Genomic DNA, 22,474 nt, shown 5'->3' on the forward strand with positions numbered 1-22,474 from the left:
TTTTATTTTCTTTAAATATGATTTATACATTTCATTTATTTAACATTAAAAATAAGAGGTATAGTTTCGGTAATGAAAATCATCAATCTATATTTATGTAAATTAGAAACAAATAGTTAAGTTTAAAAACTATTTATCACCCATTATTTATTTAATTTAAGTTAATACGTTTATGTAGATTATTTATTTTCAAATGTAATTATTGACATAAATAAATTTAAAAAGAAATATTAGTACGTATTATTTACTCGAAATAGAATAACAGAAAATTATTTGGAATATAATATTATGTATAGAGATTAAAATGTTTACAACCCTGCAGATTTATAAAATCATTTTTATATGGTATAAACTTTTAAAAATTCTAAAGTATTAAATGTTGTCATATGAAAGAAAAAACTTCCATTAAAATGAATTGTATAAGTATATTTTTATCACGTTTGCCTAGAATTGAACCATACCATATAGTTACATTGGTAATATTTTATTTTTCAGGAGTATACATTTTAGCGTGGAAAAAAGGAATTGCGGTACTAACAGCAGGAAGCACTAAGGTGTCTCCAGATGAAAGGATTCGTCTAGTGGACGGCAATAACCTGGAAATCCGTGATATTCAAACAAACGACGCAGGAAATTACGTGTGCCAAATAGCAACTCTGAAACCCAGGGAGATATCACATACTGTCGAGATATTAGGTAAGCTATGGATTTTAGTATACATGAAATATATATTTATATATCTAGTACAATCTAATGTTGTTTATGTATACCTATAAGACATTTTTGTATTATATTTATTATTGAATACATCAAACGGTACAACGTACATCATTATTAAGAACTGTGCAAGTTACAGTATATATACAGTATTGTATATTATATACAATACCGAACAAACAAAATATTTACCTGAATATCGTTGTAAAAATCCATTACGATGTAAATTCGCAATAATAGATTTAAATAAACAATGAAATTGGCGAAACTCGGCTACTTATACCAAATGCGCTTACTTACCTTCATCTTATCGGTCGCATATAATAATATATTATGAACACGTCCGTACGTGATATATCCTACTCAATCGCATTAAAAGCAAATGCCGATTAAAAAGCAAAAGTAATCCTCTGGGAGCAAACGATCTCTAAACACTTAGCGTTGCGTTCATATATTGTAGGGATGAATAGAACAATTGGTGAGTATACGAATAATTATTTGACACGAGTATCCCGCACAGTGTTTAATATTTTATGTGAAGCTTCTGGCCTGGCAGTGGTGACGTTACCTCCCCCCTTGTTACCAGAACACTATACATTGCGATTCCTAATAAAGTATTCGGAGAAAAAGAGAGAGAAAGAGGGAGAAAAAGAGGTCGAGGGTGTGTGTGAGAGAGTGAGAGGGAATGCGTGAGACGAGGGGGAAGGGGAAAAAGAATCATCGAAAATTCACACGACCATATAGACGGTTTTAGTGTTCTTACATAATTAATGATACAGCGGAAACCCTTTAAAAAAAAAACCCTGACATTTACTGTTAAAGTTGAAACCCTCTTTAACTTACCCTTTAGGCATTGATCATGACCATAACACTAAGCTGCCACACATATGTGTTTTGAACGAATAGACACTAGACGGTTATCCGTAAGGAATAAATTATTACAATTTGTAAGTCGTAACGAATTCATAATTTAATAATATTGTCATATTGTCAACAGTGATTTGTTTAACTATATATTAACTGTATATTATTAAATCCGTACGATAAAAAGAATTGTTAAAAATATAAATGTTCAATAACGTTAAAAAATGAACATTCATTGCATTTGCGGTTTTACAATAATAAACATCAAAACGAAATTTGGTCGCATACCTACTAGCAGAAATGAACGTAAATGTATTTTATCGTTCTAGATAGGTGCGAGTTGTTATAATATTTTATGAAACGACATCATTTCCGTAAAATCATCTTCGTTGGCTTCCTTATAGACAACAGAAATTTCGGAATATCTCGGCCGTAATTCTACGATACAGTTTCCCACTTAATCGCAGTGTTTTAGAACACAATAATAATATTATCACGTTATCACCTGCGCCGCGCTCGTAGGAAATATCATAACTCACAACTGCTACTAGAGAACGGCGTTTTATCCATTTAGCGTTTCTCTACGATATTACAATACGGGATTTCCTGTATTTTCGACGGCTGTGATGCGCAAACACGCCGCCACATGCCATATTTTTATTTTTTTTATTTTTTTTTTTTACTCCGAAATGTACGTGTTCCGTGCTCAAAACGCATAATCGCATTATTATTAAATATATTTTTTATTTCATTTCTTTTTTGTCGGGATTGCCTCATGCTCGACAGTGGGGTAATATGAAGTTTTCCGGTAAAATGGACCGAACGAAAACCTATATATCTGTAGTACGCCACAATCACAGATTCGTTTACGAGATTTAACGGGAAAATGGAAAACGCGTCGTAATATAAAAATGCTAATTGCGTTTATGATTAAGCTCTTCCGGTGCGATTAGGTGGCGGGCACAATCAATCATACGATTGCTGTTGAGTAGAGCGAAACGCGCACAGGTATTCGGTAAATAATAATGTAACGTTATCTATATAATGATTATATTATAGTGTACGGAAACTGGACGTTTTCGTCACATACAATAATGTTAGGACGATTTACGACGATGACGACGCGTGTCATGCAACGATACCCTGCAAAATGGTCAACAATTTTAAACCAATGAATACCAAATATTATTCCATGGTGAAGATAAAATCATTTTTATTAATTTAATGGCAATCATTAAACCACTAATCTATTTTAATTTCAAAAAGATTAAATCGTAATCCACACGCATCGAATATTATTTTAGTTCATAAACGACCTATGTATAGGCTCATTTCTTAAGTTATATATTTTATTCAGGGTAAAGTGCCCTTTTCACGTATTACATATTATTTATATTGGGTTATACGTTCCACAGTTTTTGCATTTTATTTTTCGATGGCCGTAATAATAAAACTAATAAATTCAAAATAATTAATGTGAACTTCAATAGTCAATAGTAAAAACAATTTAATAATTTTTGTTTCCTAATTAAGAAATTCGAAAACTATCAAACCTACAAAATCCCAAAATAAATATGAAGTGATATGAGCATTTAATTATTTATATTTTTTTATTTTTTATGTAAATATTTTTTTTTAATTAATAGGTACATTAAACTATTATAATTGTAGGCCAATGAATTTTTTCATTTAGTCAATTTTTTTTTTCTGTATTAATCTATGCATAAAATATAATTAAACTAGAAAGATCGAACATGGTCTGATGTTAATATCCATTCTAAGACCTTATAATTTATTTTGGTAGGTAACCAAATTCGACCCGTTATTAACAAACAGCCATGACGCAATTTGGTAAACTGGACGACAAACCCAAAGGCACTCAATACAATAGCGTGCACGGGCACACAATAATAAGATTTTCATATTGACATTGGTCCAAGTAGGGATAATTTTAATACGGTCACATGACCTAGAACACAATAACGTCTATACAACATCTATCAAAGCATTATTAATTAATGGTAATCCGAGTTCGCTGTTGGTCCATAAATTTATTTAACCTGTATACACTTGCGATGTGTGTATAGGTATTCCTTTGACAATCATCGAAACGTTAAATAGTCTTTATATTCCACGGTATTTATCATTTTCGTATTTTCAAGAGATTAGAGACCTAAGATTAATACTCGCAAACTATATCGAAATAATTTCATACTCCACCCATTTAATTTGGTACTTTTATCATGAATTATATTTATAGATATCGACTATTGTAATATAGATTCGTTTTCGTATTTTTCTTAGAAAACAAATGTTTCTAATATTGTTAAAAACTCGTTTAATTGAACAAAAAAAAAAAAAAAAAAACCGACGTGTAATAATACACATTTTAAAGCATTTAAAATTGCTTTTCAATCACAACAATCAATACATTATATTTTCTTGTGTACATCATAAATGTTGTCAGTTCTCGGTAATAACAGTTGATCGATTGTTTGATGGACAATACCTCTTATCCTTTAATACTACAGTCATTTAGTTTTTGGAATTGTTTATTTAAGACCATATTTTTAGATTGTTGATACCGTTTTAAGAAATATCTAGTATATAAACTTATATCTTTCAATTTAGAACAACGATTTTTTTCTTCTGTACATTGTTTAAAAATAAATATTTTTTGAAAATGTTGATGCATTCATATTGAAATTTACTGAGGAGTTCCCTAGTTAATAAACATTTTGTATTGAGGAGATATTATTGGTTTTAGATAAATTTAATATAATTTGTTATTTAAACTTATACTAATTAGTCAAGTAGTTATACCTACTTAGCATATTCAGAACATTTTTCTAAACATAAGCTGCTAATATATTAATATTAATTGGTATGATTTTTAAATTATTATAATATATTCGATTTATGCATATATTTAAACCACCTATCATCGATGATTATTTCTAATATATAAAACTTAATAATTCATAAACTAACCACCCTTTTAATTTAAATTTGCATTATTACATCATTATTTATATATATATATATATTTTTTTTTTAATTATTATTTGCTTAAAAATGTATTGAAAAAAAATACGTAATTTCCTTTTAAAAACAATGTTTATACTTTCGATAAATTAACTTTCAAATTGATATTATAGTTGCTTAAAATATATTTAAAAATATAAAAATTTAAAATAAGAATATAAAAAAAATAGAGGATGAGTATTGAGTATGTTTGATGAATCACCTCGTATGTATTCATCAAATAATTTGACACAATAAATTTAGTTGAATACAATCAAAGCGGATTGCAGTAAAAAATTCTGACAATTATACTTGGACATATTTCTATAATTATTTGGTAACCATACTAAAATTATAATAATATAGGTAGGTACTTAAATAATAAATACCATATTAATCATTATTGTTTATCCAATTCTATGGTATTATCATGTTTAGTTTTTGTGTGCTTGCGACATAAACTTTAGATTCGGAACTACATGCATTAACCTAAGACAGGTATGGAGCCAAGTTTTTCGATAGCGCGTTAAGGGTTGGATCGGTAAGAAGGGCGGAATTAAGTTGACTTCGGTAGCGTGTAAGGACCTCGTACATATAATATAGTTTCACCGCTGTTTATACGAGCTACGAGTCACGAGGCAAACTATTTGTTTATTTACGATTTATTAGGGGTAATGGAACAGTATAAAAGAGAAGGAAGAGGAGGGTCAAAATGGTTCAAATGGTGTGTGTATATAAATATATAAATAAATATACACAAATACACACACACATACACATAACTACACACACAAGCGCGGGTGGTAGCTTCTTTCCAAAATAACTCTAAAAACAACACGATCGTGTTTGTTTGTGTCCATGACGTAAACTACAACAAGATGTACGAAATGGCTGGAATATTTTTTAAAAACACTTAAGTTATCGTCAATAAGATGAGGTTAGGGTTCTATATCAGAATAAACTGACATAGCCAGAGACACAGTCTCATATACATACGGAATTTACACTTATTTTGGCATTACGTCCCGTTGTGGTTGTCTCGGAAAAAATACAAAGTGATAATTTTTGTCCGGTTATACTGTCCGTAGTTCCATTTTTACTCAACCAAAATTAATAATACGTATTCACCGATAATATAATGTCATATGCATGCTTTCGGCAGATAATGGAGAGGTAACATTACAATTTATGGATATTTTTGCTATTATATAATATACTTAATTGACTTTTGAGAATATTTTATAAGCTATGGTAGTCAGTCAATATTTTTTTAAAATAACATTAAAAAATAAATAAAATATTATTTTTCAATACCAATATAAAGTATATATATATATATATATATATATATATACGTAAATATATCGTCTTTGTGATAAAAAAAAAAACTTCTGTAATCATAAAGGAAAAAATACATAGTACTACAAGTCAAGAATAAAGAAATAGGTATTGAACATGTAATTTTAGTATACTAAGCGTAGACCTATGATATTAATATATTAATGTAATAACTTCAAAAATAGCTATAACCTACTTTTAAACCTCGCAAGTCACTCTGAACTTTAAAAATAAAAATTTAAACATTATCTTAATATAGTTGTAATGTAATTATATTTATAAAATTATTGAAATAATGATAGGTATATTTTTGTATTATTCAACTATTCAATAATGTTTGAAAATTTAAGCTTGTGGTTTATTTTTAAGAACCAATACACGTCTTTAAGGAAATCATTACCCAACAATAAGATTTTGATTAATATTTTTGAGTTTTTATTAATAATACGAAAATATAGTCTACATTATTATTTAGAGACTTCGGAAGACCAATATTCTAAAATAAAATATATATTTTGTTTTCAAATTAAAAATAAGTTTTCTAAATCTTAAAAAATAAGACAACTCGGGAAATGTGTCGTGTAAACGTTTTCCTGATTCCTAGAAAGTCTAAACAAAAGTCTTGTTTTTATTTTCCAAAGATGATAAATTTAAAACGGTACAAAAACCATGTCCACTATAGTTATATACCTATTTGTTTTAATATCAGTCGTCCAGAAATTCGCACTGAGTTAAATATAAACATAACAAATACACAGTATATGTATATCAGTGCATAATTCAACAAGCAAGTATAGAAGCGACGATGACATAATGCGTATTATCATCATAACGATAGTATAATGCATTGTTGACAAACCGCCAAATGATGCCGGAAAACATTAATTTGTTTAACTATGTATTACTGCGACAACGCTGACATAGTGGTGTAGGCTGTAGGTAGTAGTACAGATGATGAATCATCACATACTGTCACCGATTGTTGCATTCAAACTCCGTCCAAACAGTAACTGGACAAGATTAAGTTTGGTATGATAAACTCGTCGGATAATTTATGCGGTTTCACCGTTACAATTCACTGCCATGGTCGATGCTATTATAATATAGTGGTCTGTGCGTGCAACCTATGGAAATCTTTCGAAATGAAATGCTGAATCAGATTTAATCTGTAAAATTGATTACTTTCCTATAAATATTTGGTTTCTAGCATCGCTGAGTTGTCAACTCAAAAGCCCATTATCGACCAATAATAATTTTAAGTTGCTTTTATTCCCCATAGGGTAAGATACGCGTTAGTGTAGCTTACTATAGGCAAATCGTAATGAATAAAAATTTAGTTTCATATTTCTAAAACGTTCTTGTTTGTCAGGTGCGGGCATGATGGTTACATGGCAACCATAATGATGACGAGACTATAAAATCTAAAAGCGTAGTTTTTAATTAATTTTGAAATTTATTATTATACCAACGAATAATGAGACTTTTATCACGAGATCCCGTGTTCGGTGTAAAAACACTTTTAAATAATTATTATAATATTTAGCACTAAACTTTGACACAATAATAATAATATAAAAAATAATAAACTAAAATAAAAGAACTATTAGAGTTAAAAGCACTGAAATATTATTACTTATTTGAAACTTATTTTTGATCGATAACCTATAACGACTGTAACATTAAAAACAAATCATGCCATTATTATGAAAACAGCCAGGGTTTGATTAATATTTTTTAAACTAAAAATCAAAAGATTTATTAAGTCTTAAGATGCTTTTTATACATTTTTTAAGTTTTATGGACATATACAATGTAGTTCTAACAGATATATTATCCCTTTATTTTTATAATTATGTTTGATGATACTGCAGTTTATTTTTAAACATTTTTTACTTTGTTAAACTTTTTTCATTATAATTGACAATTAGACTTTAGAGCATTAAATATCGAAACAAAATATTTCCAATAAATAATATGTGTGTTATAATTGTTAGATTTACATTTTTTCAAACCTTATATAATCAATTAAAAAAATATATAATTTTTATCATGCTTTTAAAAACAAGCTAAACTTATCATGCTTTTATTTCACAAACTAATATTAATTTTAAAAGTAACAGAAGTTAGGATACAATGTGTTTTTTATATTTAACTATACAAAGTCAGTTAACAATTTAAACATAAAATTAAAGTTCGATCATCATATTTTAAATACCTACAAATAAGCATAAGTAGCTCGATTTATTATGAAAACTTTATTTATAATTTGAAGTCTCAATAAACAATTGTGTCAATTTTTTTCGAATAAATGAGCAATAATAATTATAAAAATTAATGATTATTTGCTATTTTTTCTAGGTTATTTTTATTGTAAACGATATTACCGTCTTTCTCTTTCGGTTTAATCGACTACGTTTAATTTTAACTAGAAAAAATACCATAAAAACATAAAAATAATGTTTCCGTTCAGACATTTATCTCGAAGAATAACGCAGGAACGTTCCAATATGAGCGTTAAAAGGTGTCGGGGCGATAACAACGGATCGTTTTCTAGGTAGTATGATGGGGCTAATGGACCTTGGTTTAGTGGTGCGGTTACCGATTGCCGTTTGCTAGATAGATATAAAATATTTCATCTGCTGATGCGGTCGTAAAAACAATATTATATATAATTTATAATTTTATGTTATATTTTATTTTAGTATCTACGTGTATAATATTATTATACATATTATAGTAGGTACTAGGTACTTATCGTGGTTGTAACGATGGTGGCGCACGGTTAGGGAGTTAGAGGTAATTTGATGAAGAAAAATGGCGTGTCACTACAAGATAAATCGGACGCGAATGCCAAAAGGTTTGTTTGGTAACAAATCGCCGCCAAAAGTGACTATCTTGTCAACGGGGTGATGGCGGTGGTTAGCGAACAGCCTGAACGGACCGAAAACACACAAACACGCCGGCCTTAGAGCTAAAATAAAAGAGATAGACAAAAAGCACTTTTGAAACACTGCGTCTCCCGTGTGCAACAGACCATTATTCAAATAATAATCCCTTAGGGGGCATTGTTGGCAGTTTTCCAGAGAAAAATTAACGATAAACGTTGTTGCATCGGCAGTGGTGGCGGCGTCGGCAACGGCAACGTCTTTGTCTTAATCGTCCCGACAACCGAATAACACGTAAAGTTTATACGCGAACGTATATTATACTATATACACAGGCATACGGACACAGGATTTTAGTTAGACCTACCCACGTTTAAACTCTGAATAAAACATTCTACAAGTGTTCGCTGGCTGATTAAAAAAACAAAGCTATATCTACAGTCATATTGTAGTACCCCTATAACTGCTTGGTAACGTCTAGAAATGTTAAATTAAGGAAATGTAAAGCAATCTAAGTCGCGGTCGTAAATACAATGAGTAATTATTAAAGTAACTACTAAATTAATAGTTTTGATGGGTAGACAGTTGGAAGCGAATTAATGACCGAACAAAAGTGTGATTTAATATCTATTGTTAATAATTGATATATCACTTATAAACAAAACAGATGAGAGGCGTGACTTTGAATATCTCCTTTAAATCCTAACTTTGTTCGCATGATAATGATGAGCAAACATTGCTGATTACATTTCAACAAAATAATGTCGAAGAGCCTAAATTATTACTTATTGTTATTATTTCAGTATATTACATAAGCCACTTCGTTATAAATTGCCTGTCCGTAATATAGCAAATAAAAATACTTCAAAACAATGTTTTGGAATCATCGATAAATATATAAGAAATGTTACTCGTCAGTTATCATTATTGCTTTATTTTAATTTAGTTGCCGTCGTTGTGGTCGTCATTCACTCATAACTGTTTTTGATCGGTACTTATACGTTTTATAATTAAGATTGTTATCCTTGTTACCATCTACTATCTAATTTCGATTATTCGTAATACTTTTTTACACCTAATGTTACGCTTCGATACGCAAACTTACACGAATGTTAATTTTGAAACTGCTTTATTTGTATGCGTTCAGTAGACATGTTTTGTCGAGTTTTGGAAAGTTTAAATCGCTTAAGTCAGAATAGAGGTACACTATCCAATGCAGATATTATAACTTGGTATCACCCTAATGAGATATGCACGTTTGATAATATTTTTTTTCTGCAGTACTTCGCGGTCTTAGCTATAATATTACTTCTAACGTTCTAACATTAGCACGAAATTTGGAATGATCTACTTCATATAAGACATTAATATATTTCGTTTGTATTATCAATTTAAAAAAAAAAAAGAAGAAAAAAAAAGATAAACATAATATTATATGAATCCGATACTATAGTGATCCTTTATAACTGTAGCTGTTGCATGTCGTGAGAAAAAATTATCTTTTTTTAAGAAGAGGTTACAATAAAAAAAGTCATATAACAAATTATTCAGTAAGACATTGAAAAGATTCAGTTATATAATCAGTTAATACATCTAAAAACGAATATTTCCAGTATAGTGGAAATTTCACGAATGATGGTGTATGGTGTGTAGGTAAATGTTACATATAAAAGAACTTTTAAGAAATCCAAAGAAAATCCGAAGAAATTCGTCCTTAACATTTCAATTGAGCTTAACTCTATTTAGTAAACCAAAAATCGGATTTCTCATCATTTCATATTTTATGGCTTAACTTAACAGACGGTAAAACACCAATAAAAATATATTCAACATACGTAACTTAAATTTAAACAAATGGGCTTAGAACATTTTATTATTTTTGAATGTATATTTCAAGTATAAAACCATATTTTATTTTATTATATATATGAAATATTTATAAAAGTCGAATATATCTAGACTATATTATTTATACAAACTAAATTTGTAAATATTATACACTATTATAATTTACCTTATAATGATGTGTCAAACCTAACCTAATCTAACCGTTAAAATTGTGTTTGCCAAAATGATAAAATGATGTGACACGTGATTTCAGTTAAGAATTTAGTCTGCATCGACGTGGTGTAATTTAATTTTAGTTATTATCATATAATAATTAATAACTAAAACAACTAAAATTTCGTGAAAATCGACGTCTTTAAAGTTCTAGAGCAAACTTTTTTTTTTTTATTACTTTGTTATTGGTTTGTCCTTAAATTATCTATTGTACCATTATTTTTAAACAATCAGTGAGTGTAATATATGAAATTTTTTTACTACAAATTTGTATAAATAATATATGATTATTTATGATGTCTTGTAGCATTTACACTTTTATTATTTTTATAAGCCCTTACCCTCTTCCAACTAAATACAAATTTGTATTCACTCACAAGCCATTTATATTCAGTTCAAATAAAAAAGCACATTTGTAAAACTTTCTGAACATTTCGACTGACCTATATTTTTGTGTTGAAAAAAAAATCATTGTTAAGCTATAGAACTTGCCAATAACTCTAATTTTCAAATGAAATAAAATATTATTTCATTTTGTTTTAAATTTAAGATCAAATAATATTTCCTTCGAAAATCAAATAGGTTAATTATCTAACAAATTTTAATTAAATGTAACAGCATTAAAATAATAAAACATTTTTGAATTTCGTTAAAATCTTTTCATATTATATATAAATATATAATACATACCACTATTTTGTCTTAATTTTTATAATTTTAGTATCGTACAGTTGAGCATAAATTTAGGTCATAGCAATTATATAATAATCACCATTGCATTAACATTTGTTTTCTTTTAATAAAGCTTTTTATTTATTTATTTTTTTTATTTAATAATATTAATTCAATACAATTTTACGAAATATAGCTCATAAAAAACTCCTTTTCATAAGATTTTTTTATTATACGGTTATATTGAGAGTGCAAGGAATTTATAATCAAATCAGGTTTTTGTTCTTAAATTTTAAGATCACTATTTTTTTGATCCAATTTGATTTTACTAAACTTTGTAAAAAATGTAATATATTTGTATTATATACATGTCTCAAAGCGTATTAATTTGTTTATGGTTGTATTTTTATGAAAATAATTTTATTAAACTTCTATTATAAAATGTGTGTTTCTGTTACAGTTCCATCACGAATTAAATCGGTTACATCGGGAGGAAATATTGATACTAAAAAGGACTCTATGATCAAATTAAACTGTGAAGCTGACGGAAATCCTGTTCCTAATATAACATGGACAAGAAAAGTAATATATTATTATATACATTTATATTATCAGTAATTAAGTGTTTATCAATTAATAATTACGATTTGGTAAAACATTTAATGAAATTGCATAGACTCGATTAACAAATACAATCATTATTATTATTTTAGAACTATGAATTATAAATTCTAAATAAACAATAACAGTTTTATGTATCGAAAATTTTATTTCTCTTCGATATAGTCTACATGCTAGAAACTCTTTACAGACACTTACAAATAAGTGCACTATTAAAAATAACAATTATTTGAAAACTGTGTTAGTTTACTATTAATCTTTAGTTATAATGAAAAAGCTGCATGCATATTGAACAATAAATCAAAATGTTTAAAAAGTTTGCAACAATACTAAAATCTATTCAAAAATAATTTTATACTCCTCTCATTTAATTCTGAGTGGATTTCGTAATAAAATAAAATTGGAAAGCTTAATTAAGTTCAACAAAATGATACTTCTTTAACGTGTTTGAAATATCGTTTATAAAATCAGTTTTGTCGACGTGGATCCATCTCAACAATCATTGTATTTTTCTAAATCAACCATATTTTACTGAATAGTTATTTTTATCCATTAACATCCATTTTAACACTTTAGAACAACGTACTTCCAAATGGCGAGCGAAATGCTACTGGCGATACATACATAATTCAATCGGCCACTCGTCACGATGCTGGTCAGTACATATGTACAGCTTATAATGACGTCGGACAACCAGCTGAACAAACTATTAATGTTAACATTTTATGTGAGTATACTTAACATTTTTACGAAAAAAAAAAGTAACTGTAAATAATAAGCAAATACAAATATACAACTTGAAACTTTCAGTTATTCGAAATTAAAAAAAAACCATATAGTACACTGTATAATTTTATGTATAACAAAGTATTTTATAATTCATTGTTTTATTATTTTATGAATTAGTACGATAATGACAGGGTATTAAAATGCTTGAACTTTAGATGTTCACGAACAGTATTCGTTAAATATTTAAAAATATAAAAAGGAAAAATCGATTAATATAATATAATAACTAATGAATAATATAGGTATACATTATTTTATTTTGACTATATTATGATTAAATATATCAATACCTATACGATGTTTAGTTAATAACTGGTAAGATGAAGTAATAGAGAAGTATTACTTATAATCACTAAGGCCACAAAAAAAAAATATATATATATATATTATAACTGATAAATCATAATATAATAAACATATTTTAGGTATATCTTCAAATATTTTTATCATTATTTATTAAAATGCGCATGAGCCTTATCAATGTATAAAATATATTATATACTTGGATGCATTTACGTTTATGGGTTATAGTTTATACTCAGTTACTGTATACGTTTTATTTATTTTTCATTATTCGCAGACTGTTGAATACTTTATTCACATATTTTAAATTACCATTGTCTAAGCACATGATAAGGGTTATGCACATTCCACTTCTATGCACATTCCCCTCGTGTACGTCTAAATAATGACGCATACGTATATTAAAACCATACGCTCATTTATCGAATGCCTTCAACTTAAGCACATATTTATTGGTAGAACCATATGAATTATTTATCAAAAATTTAGTATTAACTTAAGAATAAAAAAAAAATAATAATTTAAATTAATCATAGTGTTATTCAAAGCTTGAAACTGACATTTTTTTTTTCAATTTGGGTTACCGGATTTTATTTATTTTTTTGTTTCAATTTAAATTTCGAAAATTATTATTAATTTTTTTCATTTCAATTCGATTTTAATATATCTTTACTTATCGATGGATTTTATTAGTATTCAAAACTGAAATTAAATATATATTTCTAGCTATGTGACTAGGTTAGGTTATCTAAAAAAAAACATAGGTTAATTTTAATTACTATAATTATATTACAAAATATTTAATTTAATATAAGAAGAAAAATGTATTATTATAAGTTAATTATAAAACTTTTACCGTATTTATACATTTTAAGCGGCCTAGATTTAGAGCCTAAAGGGATAGAGTACTTTATAATGTTATCTTTTATTTTTCATCACACACAAATACACACATTATTATTATTTGGTTTATAAAAGAATCTAATAACAAATCCTCATTCCAAACAGTCTCTGTTTCGAAACAGTCCTCAATTAAAGATAAGTATACTGAATCTTCTATTCCTATTGTTTAATAAATCCAATTATGAACTGACAACTTTTGATGGCACTTGGGCTATAAAAATAGTTTTTTTCCCCCGCTTAAGTTAATATTTTAAAACTACAAAGATAAAAAAAAAAAAAAAAAAAAAAAACTATGAAATAATATTCTTATATTCTTTTACAACAAAATTTAATTTTTTTAAAACAGACATTCACAATATATTATAATGTATACATTTTATAATGCGCACGAAAACACTAATATTCGTTAAACTATATATTATGATATTTTACTGTGTTTAATATCAAACATATCAAAACCCAACTATTCATGTTTAGTAAATTAATCACATTTAATATGCATAGGTACTAATTATAATTGATTTTTAGATCCTCCGGAGATTGAAGTTGAACGTGTATGGGTGCATTCTGGCGAAGGAAATGAAGCACTGCTAGTTTGCATAGTCAATGCTGAACCACATGCTGAGGTAAATAAAATAATATTAAAACAAAATTATAAAGCACCAGTTGCTTGCAAAGTTTTTTTTTTTTTTTTTAATTTATGGTAACGAAGATTGTACTTCAATTTCAGTTTAATTATTTCAATGAATACGTTCGTATATTATACTAAAAAAAAATTATAATTCATAAGCATAAATTTAACTATTATTAATTAAATATAAAAAACAATTTATTTTTGGTCTTCATTAACATTTAAGATATCCAATTTAAAGTTCTAACCAATTCAACTATTTTAAACGTATAATTATTAATTATTATTGAACATTCAAATTGTAATAGATATTTGTTCTAAAGTTAGATTCGTATGAGTAGATTATTATAAATTATATTATACATTTTAGGTAATCTTGTGAGAACAAACATAATAAGAAATTCTATTTATAATATGTTTAAAAAAATATAAAACTTTGAATGGGGTACAACACTTTAAGTCAGACACATAAATGTACAACATTGTTGCAAATTAACTTTCAGCAGATATAACACTAATTATCACTTGTTTTAAAAGTTCAGTTCTGTTGAAAATAAAACTGTTTATTCGACGATACTCGATTCTTTTAATATTATATTCTCATGGTTAATTGGGTAATTTAAAATTGTATTTATTTTTCCAACTGTTTATAAAAATAAAAGTATTTTAATAGACAAAAGCCGTAGTATCCATAGCTAGGTATTGCTTATTGCTTAGTTCTTTCTACAACAATGATACATTTATGCGAAGATCTTCGAACAAATATTTTATACTTATTTCATCTTACGGTTTTTTAACAGCAGAAATATATCTTAGTCATCATAAAATTCAAATATGCATACATACTTATTTGCCTTAGATATATGTTTTTTGAATAAAACCATTAAACTTAGTCCAGTCTATAATTACTAAAGATTTACATTTTTTTTTTTTAAATCAATCGATTATCAGAAACTTGCAGTAACAACTATTTTACTATTATCTTATTTAAAATAATATTATGAATGTATATTAGGTACATTAACACTTACCATCGCCAATATATATATAATTAATAGTACACGTTTAATATAACTGTTAAATATACCTACTTTTTAGTTTGTATTATAACTCGTAAGTTGAAAACTTTTCACGAAACTCATAGGACAATTAGAGAGCGAACGAACTACTAACTGCGACATACCCTCGGGGGGATTCAGCGTGTCGACAGGCCTTTGCTTAATCGTAGTTCTACTCGGCCGTTTATTGTTTCACATAGTCTACCGTACGTCTTCGCTTTCGGAAATTCTGGATTGGTCCCTTCCGGCCACCTTAAAATTACAAATTTTGTCGCTGAAAATCACCACGTGTCGAGTATTTGTCACTGTTTGTCGTTGTAGACGAGAAACTTTCTCACGAACATAAAGCCTCGGGAAAAAAATGACAATAGTTTACAAGATAAACATTAATTATATCAACGAAATAACAACATAGTATATGTTATGTCAATTATACATTTTTATTAACATTCGAATACATAAAATGTATACATTTTCTAGTATTTTTCAACCTTTGTATAGCTTTGTTAGTTATAATTATTTTCAAATAGCTTATTCTTAAATATAAGTATTATGCCTTTGTCGTAAATCAATGTTATTTTATAAGAATAATACTAAGAATAATATTAACTATTAAATATATATAGGTAGGTACATATTTTTGGTCGATTTTTGTATTTAGATAATATTAGTATTAATTACAATTAATTATACGTGTTGTAAAATATTCCATAGTAAGAAAAATATAGGAATGATGTAGGTTAACAGAAAAAGTGTATTATAGTTGTTATTTTTATGTGCGAATAACACAATATTTCTTTTGATTTTTAATGATTAATATGTGTTAATACGAGTTGTATTACCGCAAAGGCCTATCGTGAAACTTGATATCTAAAAACGACAGAAACTCCGATATTTTGTATTGTCTAATTAAATTGTATTAAGTTTAGGGTAATATTATGCATTATGGTAATATTTTTATATTATTTATTATTTATTGAGATCTTATTATTTATTATATGCGTAAAAAAATTATATTATGAACGCACACATATAATATAATTATAAAAAATAATATCTTGACGAAATTTAATAAGTATAATGCTTATAGTTATTTTCATTTTTTATTTGAATATTTATTTCTAGAACTCGAAGAATGTTTAAATTAGATTGAGTTTAATTATTATCGATATTTATATTTTGCTATAAGTGTTACTTCAATGATAAGTTTTTTATATTGTAAAATACATTTTTATAGTAAAATTAATTTGTAAAGGTGAATAGTGATATATATATATATTATATACAATTATCTAAGTGTGTAAGCAACAAAAATTAGATTCATCGTATTAGCGAGTCAAAGGCACCGTAACTTATTGAACATATAACATCCTATATTTGAAAGGCTCGTTTATAATTAATACTCAAATGACAATATATTTTAATGTTTATTTTACGTAATATATAATATTGATATTGAAATTAATTTTATCTAATGAATAAATATCACAGCATGGAAGTCATGCTAATACGTGATTAGTATTACTCTATATTTCAGTTAAATCTAATATCGAATTTCCGTGGGAGGTATAGTATACCTTCAACTTGGGTTCAAGATTATAAGCAAGATTTATTGGATTAAATGTATTATATTATGTATATTTTAAATAAGTTAAACAACAGTATTAAATTAATATGAATAGAATAGCTGAAGTCACTGTTAATGTGTATGATATATGATATGAAGGAAATATATGTATGATTGGTGTTTGCTGCTTACTTTTATGGATCACAATAAATTCCACGATTTTTGAATATATGTTTGAGTTTCCATAGGGTTAGGTATAATTGAGATGAGAAAAAAAATTAAAGTATTGCACGGTCATAAAATTCGGTATAATAGATACTATAATATAATTATATCACGTTAGAAAGTCCTAGTTATCGTGGATATCGGTAATAATGGTTATAACTATTATTTAATCACCTTCACAATAAAATTAAATAATAATAATAATACAACTTATGATATTTTGTTGTAATTAATTGTAATATCAACGATTAATTGAGTACGATATTTTTTCAGGTGTCTTGGTATAGAGATACATTGAAGTTAGACACAAACGAACGTCGCATAACTGAAGTTAGAGGAAGCAGACATACTCTTATAGTGAGAAAAGTGCAAGCTAGTGATTTTGGAAATTACAGCTGCGTAGCCGACAATGTTGTGGGAAAGAGCCGAGCTTATGTTGAACTTTCGGGTAAATACAAGTTATCAACATTTTTTTTTCTCTTTAATTAATCTATTCAATTTGAATTGAACAATGTCTATAGTATAATTGTGTTATAAAATCTCTATTTCTGTGTCTATAGGAAAACCAAATCCTGTAAAAATAAACAGTAACAAAAACGGACGGCACCAGAACAATTACAACATATCTTGGTCGGTAGACAGCTACACTCCTATCGAAGAATTTAAACTATTCTATAGGAAAGTTCCGCTTCCGGACGAGTCCCCCGTAGACACACGGAATCAAGGCCAATGGCCAAAGAAGCCTCCTACTCGAAATGTGTGTTTTATTAAATATACAATTAAAAAAAAAAATAATAATAATAATAATCGTTTAGCACGATAGTTTAATTTGAAAAAATTGTCTAGTATTAAGGCTAATGAAATGGATCTTTGAAAATGTTAAAACTGAACGCCAATGTTTTCAGGATAACGAGGGATACGGCAGCAGTCCAATTTACGGATACAACAGCATGCGGAACGAATGGAACGATGTGATCCTTCCCGCCGTTCCCAGCGAACAATTCACTCACCGCATGGCTTACAACATCCGTGGATTGGACACCGCTTCCGAATACGAAGCCAAAGTTATGGCCAAAAACCGATTCGGCTGGACCCCAATGTCCGATGTATTTAAATTCGTCACCTCCGCCACTCCAGAAATCGGTAAGAATAAACATTTCGAATAACCATGAGTTCATTTTATTTTGTTTATATTAAAAAATTAAACGAAACAGATAAACATCACATATTTTGTTCGTTTTAATATTATATAAGTGAACATTTCGACTGTATGTACAAGTACGTAAAATATACGAGCTCGTGTAATTTTATTTTTTTTTTTGAACATAACACTGACAAATGACATTATTTACAATAATAATAACTACTAATAAGCTCTACTAAAAAAAAAAAAAAAAAATTAAAAAAACATGTCGAATTCTATATTTTCATTTTGTTTTAATGGATTTATAGTTTAATGTGGTATAGACACTATCGATTATGTTATTAAAAGTAAGCGCAAAGTATGTAGATAAACGATTGTGTTGTCTATTATGCAAAAGTTACATAACGCATACAAAATCGAAATGGATTATAGTTGTCTACGCGTAAAAGGTTTCATTTAATCTACGGGTTTTCAATAAATTGCACCGTGTTTTTTAATGTTCCATCTCGCGTACTCTGTACGTATAGCATCGTGTCTCATCTAAGGGTTTGCGTAATAATTCACCACCAGAGCGCCCTGTATATTCTGTGTTACGATGGATGTTTATAGGGAGAAAATACGTCTTGTCTTACGCTCAGTTAGCAAAGTAAAATATGATTGAAAAACCTCACACTTTAAATTGAATAAAATCTTGAATTATCCAGAATAATGTATACCGAAAATTCTTATGTGATGTTTTACCTAGGATGCTTTACGTTATGTATATATGTATATATGTATATATATATATATATATTATATATGATAAATGTACAGATGTGTTACGGAAACGTCGTATTTTGAATTCGAGTCTTGCTTACGACGAAAAAATAATGAACATGTCCTTAATTTTATTACTGATTGTATAATGTGATATTTGTATTACATATTTGAACAGACGTTTTTATGTTATTATTATTAAAGTATTTATACTTAAGAAAAATGTATGATACATGTTCATTAATGATACGTTATAATAGAATACAAAGAAATACGGCCCAATATTCACTTAATGTTTTGAGCTGTATATATTTTATTTTAAGAAATTCTAGAATTTTTTTAATATTTTTAATATCTGATTTGGAAATTAAATTATTCAAATTCCCATTTTTTTATTGTTTATAATACGTTTAACAACAACTGCATGCTATATAAGCATTTTGAATGTAACAATGTTTGTAAATGTGTATTTACTTTCTTTTTTTTTTTAATTTATAAGGTAGTTAAAATATATTATATAATGTATGGCGTGTTTGCATGAAATATTACTAATTGCTTGATTTTATGCAATACCACACATTCAAAAATTAAATTAAAAAAAAAAAAAAAAAATAAATGTTTGACGTGTAATAATTGTTTAATTACAAAGCACTATAACGGCCGACCGATGGTTACGAGATAAAGAACATATAACTTCTGACATGACTAAATTATTTAAATGACAGCATTGCTTACATACAATTCACAACATTACTATACAAAAACACAAGATATATTTTAATTTTTTTTTAAATGCATGGTTTTTTTATTTTTATTATTATTTTTTTATTTTTTTTTTTCATTGGCTGGCATGAGTAGAATCGAATCCAAAATATCAAGCATCCTATGGTATTTCAATGACATCAAGTGTGTATTTATTATTTATTATTTATTATAATTATTTTATTATTTTTATTTACACTATCTGACTAGCGTTTTACTGATAAAAACAAAGTGATTTGCATAAATGCATTATATACACCCTAAAATCGTTTATATTTGTTATAGTATTTGCCAATCGATTTTTAATTGATACTACTCCTTATGTATTATGAAATGCAAATGTTTATGTCACCGTACTCACAACATTTGATTTATTTTTCAGATGCCGAAGCCCGTGATCTTGGCTCTACTTCTTCATACAATGGATTCTCCAAACGCAGTTACAACGTCATCATATTCGTCGTTTTCAACACCTTGTACTTTGCATTTAACACTATTGTTTAAATCCCTAAAAACCTATAATTATCGAAGCAGTGGCATGAATATTGTAAAACAGGGCGAGCAAAAAATTCATAAAGGGTATTGCATCTTTTTAATTCAACTTTAAATTATTTTCTTAAAAGTTATTTCCATCATCTGAATTGTATAATATTTTTCTTTGAATGTCAAAAAAATAAAGGGGTGGGGGGAAATGAGCGAATATGCCACTGCTTTTAAGTTTTGATAAACAGTAAAAAGTAGAAAAATCATTTATCATCCACAGAAATAAAGACACCTTATTTAGAGTAATATAAACCTTCTGATCTAAACGTATATATATAGAAAAATCTTCATATTAAGTTTCGATTAAATCCATCCTTAAAAATTATAAAAATAAAATACATATTTCAATCAATCTATAAAATATTGAGTATCAATAGATTAGAGTATTAAACAATCCATTCAGTAAAAAATGGGCATTATTGGAAAAAAAAAATTAGTTTTTAACTATGATAATATACATAAACAATTATTTCTAGTCTCTGTAGTATGATTTTCTTATTAGATTTCATGCTTTAAGTTAATGTCAGATATTTCAAAGGAATCGATATAATTATAAACTATCTATTAAAAATTATACAATTTATTTCCAGTAAAGAAATTAGGGTAGTATATTTGAATCACTATTAAATTTTCAAACCTAATTTGCAATTTCTTATTAAAAAAAAAAAAAAAAACACTACTTATAATATTAAATTTCAATAATTTACGAATAAAAAATATGATGTTTTTCCTATAAAATTATTTATTCCACTTACGAGTTACGATATGCATTTATGTATAAGTTAGTATAACAAAAATGTGCGATTCATAATGTTTGAAAACAAACAAAAAAAAAAAAAATTGTTTGCATCAAAAAAACCAAACAGTGTAGTATTTTCCTTATTAGTGATGTGTTCAACGAAAAATGAAAAATATTATGCATTCAATATTTACGTATACTTCAGTATTTCAGTTACAATTATTTGATACAATTTAAATTCAATTTTCTTAATTACATGATTAAAAGTTATCAATGCAGTTATTTACTGTTTTTGAAAACAGTTATTTAATACATACATTGCAGTAGATACAATTTTACAGAATATGTGGCCACTTATAAATGTACTTATCTCAAGTTAATTTTTTTTGATTTATTTTTTGAAAAAATAAGTTGAACAAATATTAGAAAATCGTGCCAAATTATCCAAAAAAATAGTTCTTGAATAAACAAAGTACAATATTAGTTTGTTTTCTGTGTTTTAATAAATTTAATGTTAATTTTCTTCAATATACCCCTATTAATTATAAAAGTGTAGTTATTTAAATTTATGAATGTACGCGAGTGTTAGCTGTTATATTTCTCTCGTATTTTGATCTAAAATTTATATTTCACTGTATTGAAAGTAAAATAATAATTTTGGATCGCTTTTTAACGTACATAAATGTACAAGATGTTATTTCTGCTACATGTTTTTATTTGGCATGTGCATCTATTGAATACAGTTAAGAAATTATTATTTTTCAATAACTTATATTGGATTTTGCAGTAAATATATTAATACTATTTCTATAACTGTTGAGGTCCATAGATGACATTAGAATGCCATCATCCTTGACAGTATATTTCAC

At 27.0% G+C, this 22,474-nt stretch overlaps 1 protein-coding gene across 2 annotated transcripts; it reads left to right on the forward strand.

The window, feature by feature from the left end:
- Positions 1 to 495: 495 nt before the first annotated feature.
- Positions 496 to 21,273, forward strand: LOC112601143 (neurotrimin-like; the record flags this gene model as incomplete). 2 transcript variants are annotated; one of them, XM_025348592.1, is given in 9 exon segments in its annotated part: positions 496 to 696; positions 12,022 to 12,143; positions 12,759 to 12,909; positions 14,706 to 14,803; positions 17,932 to 18,106; positions 18,219 to 18,415; positions 18,564 to 18,801; positions 20,420 to 20,467; positions 20,706 to 21,273. In XM_025348592.1, coding segments are annotated over 9 exon segments (1,352 nt in total), but the record flags the coding sequence as incomplete, so codon positions are not given.
- Between the last annotated feature and the right edge of the window lie 1,201 nt (positions 21,274 to 22,474).

The sequence above is a fragment of the Melanaphis sacchari genome, unplaced genomic scaffold, assembly GCF_002803265.2.
Source record: "Melanaphis sacchari strain LSU unplaced genomic scaffold, SCAv2.0 Contig751_pilon_pilon, whole genome shotgun sequence".
NCBI lineage: Eukaryota > Metazoa > Arthropoda > Insecta > Hemiptera > Aphididae > Melanaphis > Melanaphis sacchari.